Source organism: Anopheles gambiae, chromosome 2, assembly GCF_943734735.2.
Source record: "Anopheles gambiae chromosome 2, idAnoGambNW_F1_1, whole genome shotgun sequence".
In the NCBI taxonomy this organism is placed as follows: domain Eukaryota; kingdom Metazoa; phylum Arthropoda; class Insecta; order Diptera; family Culicidae; genus Anopheles; species Anopheles gambiae.
In genome coordinates, this window is record NC_064601.1 from 53,927,834 (window position 1) to 53,944,640 (window position 16,807).

The window sequence follows — 16,807 nt, forward strand, 5'->3', positions numbered from 1 at the left end:
AGAATGGCACCCCGTAGAAACACCGCAAACTGGTCCAACATCCGTCACCTGTGTCCCATCGATTTTTTTCTGCACCAACGTGATGCAAAAACTTTACTCTAACAATTTTGTAGCGAAAACTTAGGATGAATTGATGAAAATCGAAGGTAGAACTTAAATCATGCATGTATTCGTCCACCATGGTGAAAATTCCTAATAACTGACGAAAGGCAATTCGCAAAGTCTTTAACTTATTTGTGGAAGTAAACTGAAATAATTCCCTTTCAACAGATGTGAATGTAAAGAAATTATCTTTCCTAGTTTTTTTTTTTTCTACAGCCGAAAATGGCATATTTTGTCATGCAAAAGTTACGGGGATATTGACCTCGAGTTCGAACATACTGAACGGTCCGTCATTCCATAGTACTTTAATTAAAAGTTGAAAAAGTACGATGGTTTAATGTGGTACACTAAATGATCTTCAGTAATTTATGTACGAATTGTTTCTTCCCATCTTTCAAAATCAGTAAAATCCTTTCGCGGGCCGGATTGAATGTTGTGGCAGGCCACATTTGTCCCGTGGGCCGGGCTTTGCCTTGCTACTGTAAGTTAATGAGTGAAGGTGATCGTAAAATGTATAAAAAAAGAATGAGCTGTCATAAAAGACCAATATCGAATATTACTATTCTATTACTTTCTCGCGACCAATTCAGGATTATTTATTTTTAGATTTGCTATTCTGATCATATTTTCCATGCCTATTACTTGTTGTTCATGTTTCATTGTTTATCTTTTGTTTATTGTTGTCCTATTTTTTCAAGCTAAGTGCTTTTTATTTTGACAAAGATGAGTACCTCATTCAATACAGCGGCATAGGGCATTCATTAGGACAAATAATTAGGATTAGAAATAATATAACAAAAACAAATATCGGTGCATTTATAGCGATAGTTTTTGAAAAAGTGTGTCTATGACACCTTGAGGATAGAAAGTAACCGATAATCTGAGGAATATTAGTGCTATTTTCATGAGGAGTTGGGAGAAAAATTATAAAATCATCTGCATATAACATATGTCTAGATCCAACTCGTTTACTTACTGTAATTGGGATGAATTTTCCGGCTCGTTTTTTTTGTTTACCAGATGTGGACGTAGTTCTTCAACAAGAGAATACAGATCTTTTGAAACTATACGCTTTTGAAACCCTTCTCCTACACAGCCTCGATAGCGCAGTCGGTAGCGCGTAAGTCTCATAATCTTAAGGTCGTGAGTTCGATCCTCACTCGGGGCAGATCCTTTTTTGATTTTTTCATCCACTTTATTTATTACTTTTAGCATCCTCACCATTCAACAATCTTAAAGAAAAGAATACGAGCCAATTAATACACTCTAACTCAGTACATCGAAAACAATGGAAGTTCAATGAAGGTTGATAATACAACAAATAACACAAAATGCACATGCACTAATAAATCCCAGTTGTTTACGATTTTAAATTACAAATAAAACATCCAACTGTATCTCAGCATTCAAAATTATGCATATTACGTTTACGTTTACCTCATCAACATAATGCAACAACTAGAGGGATTGCTTAAGGGAACTGTAAACCAGCATTGTTTTTCTACGCAACACATTTTTGGAAGCATGCACTCACCAATCACCATTTCCAAATGTTTTTTGTTCGACAATTGTAGTGAACTTAAGCGTACACCAAAGTGAGTGCTGCTTTCGTCAAAATGAGAAAAAAGATGACCCCGACGTGATTTGAACACGCAACCTTCTGATCTGGAGTCAGACGCGCTACCGTTGCGCCACGGAGTCCCATGCTTTCTCACTCGTCAACGCATTATTTTAATTAATAGTTTTATTTGTGTTCCATACATTCCCTTTAACTTTACAAAAATTATTCTACACTTCTCCTCTGACAGCACTTTTTTATCTCGCTTTATAAAACTATATTCGAACAAATCATTCATCAATCGTAAAATACTATGTCAATGAATAGGGAACGAGGTTTGAGCTCGATTCAAGAAAAGGCATTAAAAATTAACATAATAAAGGCTTACCTATCAAAAAAACAAACTAAATTAAAAACTAGCAACACAAATTTGAGCAATGTGTAGTACGACGTAGTGAAGCACTCAGATCATACGTTCCGTGCAATTAGTATTCGCAAAGTTGTTCATACTATATTCGGTTGCGTATAGGTTTTAGCATAGCATAGAAAACTGATTACTGATTAGGTAGCATAGAAAACTGATAACTTTTAGGTTTATTCGGTTTTAGCATAGCATAGAAAACAAAGCGTATCACAAACAATTCACATTTTATTTCACATAATTTTACTTACAACAGCTAGTCCGTATAACTGCAACATCGATCATACTAAACAAACTTACGGCCTTTTTCGTAGTAACGTACGAGCTACAGTTTTCTAATAATTTTAAAAATAAAAATAATATTTCAACAAACAATAAATAAGCTCAAGCACACAAATGTACGAATATTCATAACGCTAAACGTCATCGGGAAATGTACGGATAGCAGCACAGTGTTCCCGCTGTAAACACCAAACTGACAGAACATTAAAAGCTCCTCTTTTCTCCACGATTTTCGCACCCTGTCTGCTAAAAGGTGGACTTTGGACACTGCTCTCCACCCGCCGCACGGATGTATCACAATCAACCAAGTGTGTGTGCGTGTGTGTTGGGAATGTAGTAATCAACGCTACGCATAAGCAAACCCTTCTCTGTCCGGCAGTGTACCGCACACATCAACCCAGCCCAGCATAAGACGTGTGTCGGTGAACTTCACTAGCTCGCGTAGGGTTGAACTCCGTCAACACACCGTTTGCTGTTATTTCGCGACGAGAAGCCGAAGCGGAAAAGTCGTCCATTCGTACACATTCAGCAAACAACTGCCACTTTCTCATCCACACGTAACTCGAAAGGAGAAAATGATTAATACCGGGTAAGTTTATCGCTCCGGGATGGGTTAGTATTTCGCCACATTGTTGGTGGTGTCTCTAGCAAAGCGGTATGTTTTCATGTGCTTCTATCGTTATCGGATGTGCCGGCGACAGATAACGTAATATCGTCCGGGTCCGAAGGTCGTCCGTCAGCATCACATCGAAAGATTAAACTCATTACAATGAAGGATTCCGATGAAGGGCAATGAGCGTCCTTCATAATGAAGCAAGACCAATGGGAAGATTTGAGAGTGTATTTTTCCTTTTGGAAAAGATCTTCACGCCTGACACGTCACTATATACAGATGATCGTTCTCATCCTGATTGAGTGTGCGATCAATCTTAGGAAAATTTACGCACTTTATGAAACCGGTCTACGGTCATTATGATTGTGCAAAACATATTAGTGTCATGCATTGAAAGAAAAAATCACATCCATATGTTTCTTATCTTGTGTTACAGAAAGCTAGCTGGACGCACGCTCTTCATCACGGGAGCATCGCGCGGTATTGGCAAGGCGATCGCTCTACGAGCCGCTCAAGATGGGGCTAATGTTGTGGTCGCGGCCAAGACAGCCGATCCTCATCCAAAACTGCCCGGCACGATCTACACAGCAGCAAAGGAAAGTAAGTGATTGTGCGTGTGGCAACGTTATCTCATTCTAAGTATTTTATCTTACCAGTAGCATAACCATTTTCTTCGTCGATTTTCCAGTTGAAGCCGCCGGAGGCAAGGCGCTGCCGTGTGTGGTAGACGTCCGCGATGAAGGTGCCGTGCGTACCGCTGTACAGAACGCAGTGGCCAAGTTCGGTGGAATCGATATTGTAGTCAACAATGCCAGCGCAATCTCACTAACGCCCACGGAACAAACCGAAATGAAGCGATACGATCTAATGCACCAGATCAACACTCGTGGCACCTTCCTGGTGTAAGTGGAAAGCATATAGCTTCACTGTGAAGTAATAATAATAGTACTATCTTCCTGTTCCCTACCAACCAGCTCAAAAGAATGCATTCCCTACCTTCGCAAGAGCAACCATGCACACATCCTGAACATTTCGCCACCGCTAAACATGGCCCCGCACTGGTTCAGCAATCACGTCGCCTACACGATGGCCAAGTACGGCATGTCTATGTGTGTGCTCGGTATGGCGAAGGAGCTGGAGAGTGCCAACATTGCGGTGAACGCTCTCTGGCCCCGCACGGCTATCCACACCGCAGCCATGGAGATGCTGACGGGTAAGGAAAGCGATCAGTTCTCGCGCAAACCCGAAATCATGGCCGATGCAGCGTACGCCATCCTCTCGAAAGAGCCCCGGCTCGTGACGGGCAAATTCCTCATCGACGATGAGGTGCTACAGGCAGAGGGCATCACGGATCTGAAGCAGTACGCTTGCGTGCCGGAGAATGCGGACAAACTGATGCCGGACTTTTTCCTCGACGTTGAGCCGGAGAAGCTGGTAGAGTTTGCGGCGGAAGGCAGCCATGCGGCTTCGTTGAAGAAGCCTGCTGGCGAAGCCGCTGCCGGTGGCAAGATTGAGGGACTGTTCCAGAAGATCGAAAGTCTGCTGAGTGAAGAGATTGTTCGCAAGACGGGTGCCGTCTACGAGTTCAAAGTGAAGGGCGAGGAATCCGGCACGTGGTTCGCCGATTTGAAGAACGGCACCGGCAAGGTGGGCAAGGGTAACCCGCCGGCAACGGCCGATGCCGTGCTGACGATGGATTCGAAGCACTTTTTCGACATGTTCACGGGCAAGCTGAAGCCGGCGAATGCATTTATGACGGGCAAGCTGAAGATCTCCGGTGATCTGCAGAAGGCGATGAAGCTCGAAAAGCTTATGGGTGGACTGAAGTCCAAGCTGTAAAGAACCAGTGGAAACAGTGGATGAGTGGCAGGCAGTTATTTAATTGGCTGATTTTGGCTTTTCTTTCTTTAAGTGTAAGGGAAAAGTTTAATAAATGTTTCACTTTTTTAGTAACATCACTCTACCTCAAACCGCCCAAACGAGCACCACATTTGAGCATTTTTACGAAAATATATGCCGTTATCAGTAGAGGTTCTGCAAAAAAAGAAACTAGCTAAAAAAAACCAGTATAACAACAAACCAAGGCGAAAGGGCTAATAAATATTCTAACAGTACTTTTTCATAATAAACTCATCTACCATCATGTGTGATGCCATTCTGGAAAGAAAATAATCTACCAGTCCTTTACAATCTTGGTTGCATATCTTGTGTTTATATGGCTTTCACGATACGACTACCTCGAAATGTCGACGAACGCGTCCGAATGAACACGGTACAGATAACATTGCGCAAAGTCATTCGTTGATTACTTACTCCTCCGGGCAACAGTCACTTGCTTGTTGGTGGTGTTGCGCGGTGCCAAAGTTCAGGTCGAATCAAAGTGCGAAGAATTCTGCTTGGGAAACGACGAACAAACAATGCAAAATACAGGGTACGTATTTTCCGTTCTGAAAGCGTTCACTTTCCGCTGTTGTTTCACTTCTGTCGTGTTTTCATCAGGAAGCTCGCCGGAATCACGCTATTCATTACCGGTGCATCCAGGGGCATTGGCAAAGCGATCGCACTGAAAGCTGCTCGTGATGGGGCCAACATAGTGCTGGCAGCCAAAACGGCGGAACCTCATCCGAAGCTACCCGGAACCATCTACACGGCGGCAGCCGAAAGTAAGATTGCTATGACACCCTTTCCTTGGCTACCAGTAGGAGCTTAATTGTCTGTTGCGTTTACAGTTGAAGCAGCAGGCGGAAAAGCCTTGCCTTGCGTCGTGGATGTGCGTAGTGAGGAAGCCGTTCGGGCTGCCGTTCAAAAAGCGGTCCAAACGTTCGGGGGTATCGATATCGTGGTTAACAATGCCAGTGCCATATCGCTGACTCCAACCGAGGAGACTGATATGAAGCGATACGATCTGATGCACAATATCAACACCAGGGGTACTTTCTTGGTGTAAGTATGGGAAACCAGAAGCACCAGGGTCCGATCAATCCGCAACGCAGAAATCTTCCTAATAGTAGCGTTCTTCCAGATCGAAAGAGTGTTTGCCGTATCTGAGGAAAAGCAAGCATGCTCACATCCTGAACATTTCTCCGCCGCTTAACATGGAGCCACATTGGTTCAGCAATCATGTCGCCTATACCATGGCCAAATATGGGATGTCCATGTGCGTGCTCGGTATGGCGCGGGAGTATGAAAGTGCAAACATTTCGGTGAATGCGTTGTGGCCTCGTACGATCATTTACACCGCTGCTGTTGAGATGCTCCACGGTCAGGAGGGCTATCCATTCTCTCGCAAACCGGAAATAATGGCCGATGCTGCATATGCGATACTTTGCCGATCGGCGGGATCTAGTACCGGAAACTTTTTTATAGACGACGAGGTGCTGGCCGCGGAAGGTATTACGGATATGGCACAGTACGCTTGTGTGCCGGGTAACGCACTAATTCTCACCCCGGACATCTTCGTGAACGAGAAAAAATCAAAGCTGTAATCAATTTGTTCGGATTGCATTCCAGAGCCTTGGCTGCAGAATAAATTAAGGGTGATGGACATTATAGTTGAATAAGAATATAATATTTTTCCATTGCATTACCTTTTAAAAACGAAAAGAATGGAGTTCCTAGTAATTTGAACATTCTTCTCAACAAATAACTGACGATATGATTTTCTGCGTTTTTCCAAATACCCTTAAGCTACGTATACACGTACTAGTTCATTTTGACAGATAAACGATCAGATTTTTGTTGGCTAGATAATTTAACCCTTTGAAAGACAACCATAATCATATTTCTTTTCTCTGGAGACGACCCAAAAGGACAATCATTTTAAGAGCTTGAAATACTTTTTCCAATATCTATACAATACTCAAAATAATATTGAATTATGTGGTCCTTCTTTCACAATTGTAAATGTGTCGTATCTATTATTTCCTTTCAAAATTGTTCGGGGACGCATGTGGACAATGCGAATGTTACGAACGCTTGAAGCAGAGTGGTTTTTAATAAAGAAAATACCATTGCTATCTAAAACGTAACCAAATCTACTAAAAAATGTACATCCTGCAATCATTACAATAAAACTCTATTCTATTATGCTAAGTTTACACGTCGTTTCATCGAGTACCTGTCAGATTATTTTATCGAACGAGCTCGTGCAACAGTGTAATCAGGTGTACTGTGTGCGAGTAGACATAAACATTTTTTGTCACCTGCAACTCGGTCAAGTCAGCAGAACGAGACACCTTGCATTTAGAACACTAAACAAAAGCAATAATTCGTGCTACGCATCAGCAAAACAGATCATTCTGCAAACATGAGTACATTCCGTGGTGCCATCAAGAGGCTTAACTGTGATTTGAAGATATCCACAATTTTCTTCGACCTTGATAACACTCTGATCGCAACCAGGAAAGCCGATGCAAAGGCATGCAGCAAGGTAAGTTATCTCAGCTCATTCGTGTTTGGCACACGATGCATAAGATTAGCAAATAAGGTAGAAAAATGAAAATCTAAACTTGGCATACAGATGAACTTATATAACGTTAGGCCTAATGCAGAGTGTTTGCCTCGCGTGTCGGATCGTCTGGAAGTGAAAAGAAGGTGGTAGAACGATCAGTTTGACCTTATGGGTTAATTCAATTGGCATTCCTAACTGGTGACCATTTGCAAGGCATGTTGAAATGTGACACAAATCAACCAACTGATAAGGTCGTTCCGGAATTGTTGTTTTAATGTGAAAAACGTGCGCTTGAAGGGACCAAATTTCCACTTCCACTTGTATTGTGTGAACATCTGAAACCCTTCAGTGCCCAGCCGAAATTGGACCGCATGGCACGAAGACGTAACTACTGAACAATTTCTGTTCAAAAACAGCATGCACTTTTAGATTATCTTATCCACTGCAATATCAGATTTATTATTGATTGATTATCATTTGGTAAAATCGGATTTATAGATATATTAAATTGAAATCTATGATGTACGTGCATTTTTATACAGTGTGCTATCGAAGGGTTAATACTGAACGTTTGGTGCAGAATGAATTTGTTCATTTGGACCTGTCTCACTGACAGCGTTATTTCGGGGTTGTCACGAGTTTTATTTTTATTTTCATCGAAAAACGTGTGTTTGCTTTCCTGAGATTATTATTGTCCGCGCTTGTGCATACTACGCAAAGTTACCATCCTATTAAAATTCCCTTGCCCCGCCCGGAAGATCTATCGAAAATAAGCGATTATTCATCATCTCGGCCGTAATGGGCAGTGAATAGCTCACTCGCGTGGGATTGTTTACTTCCGTGAGGGTTTCGTGAAGGTCTTCCTAGCAGCTGCACAGCGTGTGGTGCGTTATTGAACAGCGGCCACCAGACAGAGCGCAGGTTGGGTACCGGTGGTAGCACGAAAAGGGAGAGACATTTTCCATCAGGATCGTGAGCAAATCTATTTTAACGATTTTCCGACTCTCTCGCAGAGAACACGGAGCACGCGGAGCGTAGAAATGAGCTGCACCACATTGCCGGTGCGACTAGGAAAATAGAGAATGGGTTTCCACCGGTCGTCATCCGAATCAGTCGAGAAAACGTCTTGGGACGGTACGGTTCGGATGGTGAACAGAAGTGCTACTATTTGAGACACATCTGTAACTAGCTGATTGTTGCTAGGCAACCTATCATCTGCTCTGTGGTGCACGTGTGCTTGTACGTGAAACAATTGTGTGCTGCGGCAGAAAACTGAAAACAGTTCAATTAAGTAACGCAAAAAAAACCACACGAAAAGTATCCCAAGTCGCAACAAAAATGTCAGGCGAAGTGAGTGAACCCATTAAAAAATGCTCGTTGATATTGAAAAATGCCAAGAGTGACACGGAAAAGTTTGCCGCCCTGTTTATGGTGACGAAACTGATCAAGGGGAAGGACTGCAACCAGGCCGGCAAACGGTTGCTGTTCGAGTCGATCGGGTTCGACTTCTTGCGCAAGCTGCTCACTAGCAAAGACGTGCCGGATGATTGTCCCGCCTCGGTTTATCAGAGTGTGGCTCTTTCGATTCTGAGCTGCTTCTGCGATGACGAGCAGCTCGCCACGCACCAGGACATGCTAGACAGCATACCCGTGTTCATGGGGATCGTATCGACGTGCGACGACGACGAGTACGACGACAATCTGATCATTATCAACGAGGCGTACCACTGTCTGCAGAGCATTTCGCTGTACGAAAGTGGCCGGTTGGCGCTGCGCCAGCATGATGTCATCACGAAAATGGCGCAGATCTACACGCAGCGCAGTTTCCAGATCGATGAAGCACTCACGCTAATCGTGACACTGGTCGCCCGCTTTGGAGCGAACTCGTGGGACAACGATCCGAAGTTGTTCCATGCGCTGTTGCAGCGTGTTTCGCTCGACTTTGAAACCGACCACGCGGAGCGCAAGTTCGAGCTGGCGGAGATGATCAGCTCGCTGCTGTTCCACTGTCGCCGAGATCTGGTGGCCCGGACGGTGCAGGGCGAAATCTGGCCCGAATGCTTGTACAAGGGTATTAGCGATATTTTGAAAAGCAAAATCGGCAAGGCACAGCGCGATCCGGCCCTAAAGCTGGCAGCGAATGCGGTCGACGTGCTCGGCATCGAATGGACGTTGCACGATGTGGAGAATCCGAAGAAGTTTTTCCTGCTGCTGCTACAGCTGGCCGCAATCGAGGTGCGCATGCAGATGGACAACAAGAGCTTCAACCAGTGCGTACAGCAAGCCGATCTGATCACGGCCTGCTTCATCATCCTAGAGCTGTCGATCAATTTCATGTCGACGGACCAGCTAGATCTCGACCAAAAGGATAAGCAGCAGGTGTACACGGGCCTAAAGGGTGCCTTTTCCGCGGTGCTTGGTGTGTTGGTAAAGTTGGCCAACGACACCAAGAAAGACCGACTGCAGAAGACGGAGAAGGCGTTTGCGTACGCGATGGTTCGCGTGCTCACAGCCTGGTTGGCGCAGGAAACAAGTGCCATGAAGAATCAGGTTTCCAAAGTGTTGCCTTTCCTGTTCAAGCTGGCCAACGAATCGTTTTACGAGTCACGCGACTACCGCATTGCTCACAAGGCCGACAATGTGGATGATCACGAGCAGCAGCCACCGGCGGACATCTTGCGGGTGATGTTGCCCGCCATATGCCATCTGGTGGTGGAGGAGGAAGCGCGCCAGATTTTCCTGAAGGAGAAGGAAGAGCAGGTGCTGTACGATTGCCTGCTGTTCCACTGGTCAATTGCGCACTACAAGAAACCGCCGGTGCCACGCGCCGAACGACTCAAGCGCATGAACGAACCCGACCCAGAGATGACGCCTCAACAGCTGGACGACATGAAGGACTCGCGCACTGCGATCGTTAGCTTGTGCAACATCCTGATGAACATCACCGTGCTGGAGGCCAAGCTGGTCGAGGAGAGTACGCTGTTCGCGCAGTTGCTGCGGTTCATCTTTGAAAACTTACCGGAGCTGAAGGACATACCAGACAATCTGGTGATGCACGGTCACCTGGCTGTGCTGGGACTGCTCTTGCTGAAGCAGCAAGCGTCAAAGATTAAGAAAAACGACTTCTCCATCTGTCGGTACATCCAGACGACGATCCGGTTCCTGTGGGATGCGTACAACATTGACGAGTCGAACGATCCGCAGGCGCTGGTGGTGTCGATGCAGTACAAAGAACACTGGTTCGAGATCATGGAGCTGTGGTTCCTGGGCATGCAGACGATGAGCGGCATCATCAAGCTGATTCCCTGGATCTCCGAGTTTGCAATCGAGAGTGGCTGGGCCGAGGGAATTGTAGAAACGTTGCGCAAGGTGAAGATTGGCACGCTGCCCCCGAACGTGAAGCTGGCGTACGAAGACTTCCTGTCCCAGCTCGTCGATGCTAATCCGGCCGTAGCGCCCGTGCTCAAGAAGGCCGATGCGCTGAAGGTGTGCCGTAATCATCGGATGATGGACCTGGGCAAGAAATTGTTCGGAGATTAAAGCTAACGTGCGCAGTTTTTCTTTAATTTTACACTCTAAATTCACCTGTTTCTTTGTCCATGCGTCATGTTGCCGGGCGGCATAGCTCCATTTCTTATTACATGTAATACATTTTGCTGCATTTTTGTTTCATCATACTCCATTTACTTAATCTCATCGCATGTTGGTTGTCGCGTTCGCTTATTGCGCCGTATGTTCGGTAATATTGAAAAAGAAAAATATGAAAAAGTAAAAATGTAATGTACACGCTATATGTGCAGAATAAACGTGTTTTCTACGTATATGTACAAATACACATCGGGCTTTTATAATTCAATAATCTTCAAGCTACAATCTTCCATATGGAATAAAACTGCCTCGAGCGAACGTAGTTTCACGCTCCAGAGTACAAGCTCGAAAAGAAAGGACCCCAAAATGAATGCCCTACTTTCATTTGCCCAATGTCTTGGACAAGAAAAATCTTAGCTAGAAACACGGAGGAGACGCGAATAGCAGTTTTAGTAGCCGTGTTTAACCGTTGTCGGAGTGCGTGCTGCATGTGAGGACGGCTATGTGGCAGTGTAGGTTCGGTTTAAAAATAGAACTTTCCTTTCTACCGCACTGGGCAAGAAGTATCATGCGGTGGTACGATGCAAACAGCACACTCTTCTCGTCGACATCATGGCTCGTGTTGGAAATCTGTGGGGTGGTAAAAGAGGAAAAAAGGAAGATTTTAAAATGAATGAAAGAAAGAAATTTGAATCCGTCACTACTGCCGTCCACCTTTACACCACGGAACCTAATCGCACTCCAAACCACCGTGATCGTGTGGTGTATGAGCAGTAAAAGCAAAATACACCCTCCACCCACTTAACTCACACCGTCAGCTTTAAGAAATCTGATTAATTTGTATGAACAACGGCGAACGAAGATGAAATAGAAAAGTTATTTTTTACCTAGAACTTATGATGTTCTCAGTTGGTAGATTGCCACTTGTTAAACACCCACGCTATGGCCTTCCAGGGAAAAGGAATTTTGTCGGTCGTCTTTTTTTTCATTTTTCGTACAGCGGCAGATTCTTGGCGTAGCAAAATTCGAAAATAACATCGCATTACAAATTACCGTGCACGAGCGCCCTCTTGTGTTCGGTAAACAAACTAAATTCGTTCAATGCCTTGTACGGTAAGAAAAACGAGATGCACTTCTGCGTGTTTCAAAATCAATCGACAAGTGCATTCGTCTCTCACCATACCACCATTCCCTTATACCAGGGTGTGTAGTAGCGTGAACGAAAACAGCAGAAACCCAAAATAATCATTGAATTTCCATGTGCCAAGCGTGCGGCAAATCCGAAAATAGCAACTCATTTCTTCGTTCAACTTGCCTTGGAATAATACCGTAAGGGCGGGATGTATGCACATGTCCCTCTGCTACCCAGTCTCCAAGTAGATTAATGCACACACCTCGGCGCAATACAATGAGGTTCAAATTATTAGAGACACTCTTTCTTCTACATCGACGACGCTTTCCTTTCTTTTCAACTCTTTGTTGGGGTTGCTCTATTGCCTTTGTCGTTGTTCATCATACGTTATTCATTTCATCATAGGTGAAACTGGATGATCGTGCTTTTTTTTGTCCTAATTCTTTACCTCCGCCCTAAATCTTCCCTAAATTCCTAAATCACCCAGTGGTGGATTAATACAGGTGGAGGCCCTAAGCGGTCACACGAATGTACAGCCTTTCTGTTGTGTCGAGCGAAATGTTTTGTGAGAAATTCTAAAACAGAAAAAGATTGTTAAGAAAATGTACTTGTGAACGGGGAGTAGGTTCCTCTACTCGGAGACCCCTCGAGATCTGTGGGCCCCACGCGACCGCTTAGTTTGCGTACTGCTTAATCCGCCCCTGCTCATAGGGAATATTTTTATTAGAAGGCATATGAGTGAGTGTTTGGAATTCCATCGTCGCCACCAAATTACTCATGCTCATGTCTGGAACATTTCTCTTCCTCCTCTCCTCCCACCAGGTGGCCGATCTGCTGCACCGTGAACATGGGTTCAGCCGCGAGCTAGCGAACGAAACTGCCACCAACTATCTAACCGCGTTTCGTCGCTGCCCGGATAATCCGGACGTGGCATTGGCCCAGTGGCGCTCCCAGCTCTGGCAGGACGTGCTGCCAGGCACGCACAAACACTTGGCCTCGGAACTGTATGGACGGTGGCTGGAGTGGCGTTACCGCTATCTGGCCCTGCCGGTTGAGGTGCAGACGATGCTGCAAACGCTTCGACTTCAGTACCTGCTCGGGATCATCACCAACGGACCGACGGCGGCACAGTGGGAGAAGATCGACCGGTTGGCGCTGAACAAGTACTTCGATTGCATATTGGTATCCTCTGATTTACCGTGGGCCAAGCCCGATCGCAATATCTTTTACGCAGCTTGCCACTATCTAGGTGTCCCGCCCGGCCAGTGCGTGATGATCGGCGACAAGTTGGAGACCGACATTCAGGTGAGTGGTGGCGATCGCCACGGCACGAGGACGGCTCCGGGTTTCCCCCCTTTGTCGCGGTTGTTTTCGTATCTCAATTTTCCAGGATGTGTCTTCCGTCCCCCATTTAACCGCTCACGATCCGTCCTTCTTCGGGAAGATCGAACGCATACGTGACACACACTGCGAAGGTACCCCCCCAAATGCGCACACACACACACAGCCCTCCACACATATATTGAATCGTTGAATCTTGATCTTCATTTACGCACACATTTCCATTTTCATTCATCCATCCATCCCTTCTGCACTTTCCCTTTCGTGAAAATCGTAAACAATCATCCGGGGGGTTTGGTGTTGCGATGTTCTCGTTTCATTTAATCCCCTCCTACACATGATGCACACACACAAGCAAGACAATAACCGTCGTGTGCCGTCTTGCTGGTTCGTCAAATCGACTCATTCGGACCGGGAGAAAACCATCATTCTACACATGATCGTCGACCGCGTTCATCGACCATTTTCTGAAAACAGAAACGCAAATATCAAATTAGAATCGTAATTAATGAACATTCCGTTGTCAACCGATGTGCCTTGAACCGACGGCCACTGTGTAAGTGCCAAGTGTACGTTACGTTACCAAAAGGGAATTACGTTCACTGTAGTAGTAGTAACGTTTTATGGAAGGTTCATGTAGCGTTGGTGCATCCTCGTTATTGATCGTGGCAAATGTTAAAAAATGGAATTCCAAATCGAAACTTTCATTTGTAGTTATAAAAAAAAACATATTCTCACACAGATGTATATATAAATATGGTAAACTAATGGTTGCCCTTTGCGCGTACCGCTTAACAAACGAGCGCTAACGGTAAGTTGTCCCCTTGTTCCAACATAATTACCTTCTCATACTGTTTTTCTTCCATTGGAACTAGTGCCTTGGTAAAGGGTTTTGGCCGAAGCGTTTTTGAACCAAATCGTCAATATTGTTGTCAATCAATAGAAAAGCAATATATCCTAATGTCAAATCACTTGATTTCGCTCAATTTAAGCAGTTGACTTACAGTTACTTACATTAATATTACATGTTTGATGATTTGGAAGAGTTTAAAAAAATATCAAAAAAACAATAGAATTGCATTCTTTGATATTCGCAAAATATAGATAAGAAAAATGTCTTGCATGAAAAAAATGCGATCATCCATATGTACCATTTTTTCGAAAAAAAAAGTGAAGCGTCTGACTGCATGGCGTCGTTGTGCTCGCTAGGTAAAGCAAATTTGCAAATGTAATTCACAGTCATGGTCGAGAGAAAACATGCCCAACAACAGCAACAGCAATTCTTTTCAGATCATGCCAAGCATATAATCTACCCTTGTTTCTCTTCTACATGAACATACATTATACCACTTGAAACACTATACACACATTTGCAGTCTTATTTCATTTGATTGAAGCATTACTTTCCTTCCCATTCCCGTTCCCGAATTATGACTACCTCCAATGGTGCGCGAACGATCAACAACATATGTCTGATTCCGATTTTTCTGCACACACTGAAAACATGAAAAACATTACCTTCAAACCATTGATACCAAATGTTGATTGATGATGATCAACCGGATTGCTGGATGATCGACAAACACACCACACCCTTGGGCCCGGTATATCTCAACAAAATTGGTAAAACATCCCCCTGTTGGACTGGACACGTTATTATTCCCTGGCTGTGGACGCGCTTCGCCATCGGATCGTTTGGTAAATATCTATTTTGTAACGATAAACGATTTGCAAACCCAACCCCGATCGGCATTCCGATCTCCCGCATTGGGGAAACCTCTCATACGGGGACACGCATAACACGGGGACGTGTGTGTGTGTGTATGCGGGTTGAAACATGTTCTTTGGGACTTGTCACTGTGGGTCAAATCACTGCAACACGCTACAACAGGGTGGTATTGAGGCAAATCTTGGTGCGACGGTTTGGCTTCCGCTGCCTACGGAGCAACGCATTATCGGAGACAGGACGATGCAGGATGTGCCGGAGCATGTACGACCGGACGCGATCGTGGACAGTGTGCTGAAACTACCCGCCATGTTACCGCCCTCGACGTCGTTCCGCGGACGAAGACCTGCCGAAGCCGAAGTTGGAGACTGGGAGCAGAAAACTACCCGTAACCGGGCGGCGCAGTACAATCGCATCCTTCCGGAAATTCCCGATCTTTACAGCACGTACAGCAGCTCCAGCAACGACTGCAGTCAGCATAGCAATGGCAGCAACAGCAGCAACAACAGCAGCTGAATTTGCCGATTCTCCTATCCAAACAAATGATGAGAGAGGAGCACAGCGTGCAGCAGCAATGGCATACAGAGTGCGAAGCATGCAAAATGCGACCAACGATATATCCACAAGAGATGCATTCTGTAAGATATGTTTCCCACACACGATGCCCCTTCATTTTGTTTGCAGCTAACTCTCCCCACCACAACCAACTTTTGACCCGACCGCCAACACGAACGGTTTCACGCTGAGCGCATCCCTATCGCTTTTCTTATTCCCTTTATACTATTTCATGCAAAAATCTTACACTCTTAATCTATATCGTGCTTAGTTTCTTTCCTACTTTGTCTCTCCATTTTAACGATGAGATTGAGCCACATAACTGTTACCATATTCGCTCGATTCAAATGGTGGAATAATTAAAGAAAGAGCGTGGCCATTCATTTTTCAATTCGTCACAATTAGCGCGCAAATAATTTCTACATTGTCGCCAAGTGCAGGATGGTTGCGGCGTCTCCGCCAGTCTCTGCTAGCCAACACAGGTTGCTTCCATGCTATAAGTGTATCGATACAATGTATTTCGAATATTTCATTTTCTCACTAGAACATAGAATAGATGTAGAATACGATAGGGAAGTACCTGATTTGATAATGCAATGGAAAACGTATCTCTCTCTAACGGTTTACATCCGCGCAAAGGATGAATTTAACATCTCCCTCCTCATCATCCTGGCTTATCTAATTGTGCAGATGAAGTGTGCAGTACAGAACAAAAACACACATATTTTTCAATACATGTTCTTCTTGTAATCTGCTGGGCGGAGAAAATAAAGAAACATTTCTGAACTAAGCATTCTTTCAAATATGTTACGTTTGTTTACTGAGGGCTAACACGGGACGACGCAAACCCAAGCACAAAACGAGACATTTCTATTGGAATAAATTGCTTTTGGCGAAAACTTAACTGTCACGTGCATGGTGTAGCAGTTCAAACGATATTCGTATTCGAGAAAGAAATGTATTCACTATGGTTATCAACAGGGAGGAACGGACCATTGTTTTGAACCTAACTTGGATCTTTGTTTCAATCAAGGGACAA

The 16,807-nt window shown here is 44.6% G+C and overlaps 4 protein-coding genes and 2 non-coding genes across 6 annotated transcripts; 5 read left to right on the top strand and 1 right to left on the bottom strand.

Moving 5' to 3' along the window:
* The first annotated feature begins 1,197 nt into the window (after positions 1 to 1,197).
* Positions 1,198 to 1,270, top strand: Trnam-cau (transfer RNA methionine (anticodon CAU)). The gene has a single exon. It is a non-coding gene; the product is annotated as a tRNA-Met (tRNA).
* A 461-nt stretch (positions 1,271 to 1,731) lies between these two features.
* Positions 1,732 to 1,803, bottom strand: Trnaw-cca (transfer RNA tryptophan (anticodon CCA)). The gene has a single exon. It is a non-coding gene; the product is annotated as a tRNA-Trp (tRNA).
* A 703-nt stretch (positions 1,804 to 2,506) lies between these two features.
* Positions 2,507 to 5,105, top strand: LOC1269060 (hydroxysteroid dehydrogenase-like protein 2). Its single transcript, XM_307644.5, has 4 exons — positions 2,507 to 2,952; positions 3,413 to 3,576; positions 3,665 to 3,878; positions 3,951 to 5,105. The coding sequence occupies exons 1-4, from the start codon at positions 2,939 to 2,941 to the stop codon at positions 4,813 to 4,815; spliced, it is 1,257 nt and encodes a 418-aa protein (XP_307644.2). The 5' UTR covers positions 2,507 to 2,938; the 3' UTR covers positions 4,816 to 5,105.
* A 116-nt stretch (positions 5,106 to 5,221) lies between these two features.
* Positions 5,222 to 6,527, top strand: LOC1269063 (hydroxysteroid dehydrogenase-like protein 2). Its single transcript, XM_307645.5, has 4 exons — positions 5,222 to 5,407; positions 5,476 to 5,639; positions 5,706 to 5,919; positions 5,999 to 6,527. Exons 1-4 carry the CDS (start codon positions 5,394 to 5,396, stop codon positions 6,459 to 6,461), a joined length of 855 nt encoding a protein of 284 aa, XP_307645.5. The 5' UTR covers positions 5,222 to 5,393; the 3' UTR covers positions 6,462 to 6,527.
* A 571-nt stretch (positions 6,528 to 7,098) lies between these two features.
* Positions 7,099 to 16,561, top strand: LOC3291013 (N-acylneuraminate-9-phosphatase). The gene is made up of 3 exons (XM_562137.5): positions 7,099 to 7,405; positions 12,969 to 13,451; positions 15,379 to 16,561. The coding sequence occupies exons 1-3, from the start codon at positions 7,283 to 7,285 to the stop codon at positions 15,727 to 15,729; spliced, it is 957 nt and encodes a 318-aa protein (XP_562137.4). The 5' UTR covers positions 7,099 to 7,282; the 3' UTR covers positions 15,730 to 16,561.
* On the top strand, positions 7,405 to 11,261 carry LOC11175688 (neurochondrin homolog). Its single transcript, XM_003436752.2, has one exon. The coding sequence runs from the start codon at positions 8,765 to 8,767 to the stop codon at positions 10,964 to 10,966; it is 2,202 nt and encodes a 733-aa protein (XP_003436800.1). The 5' UTR covers positions 7,405 to 8,764; the 3' UTR covers positions 10,967 to 11,261.
* Positions 16,562 to 16,807: the final 246 nt, after the last annotated feature.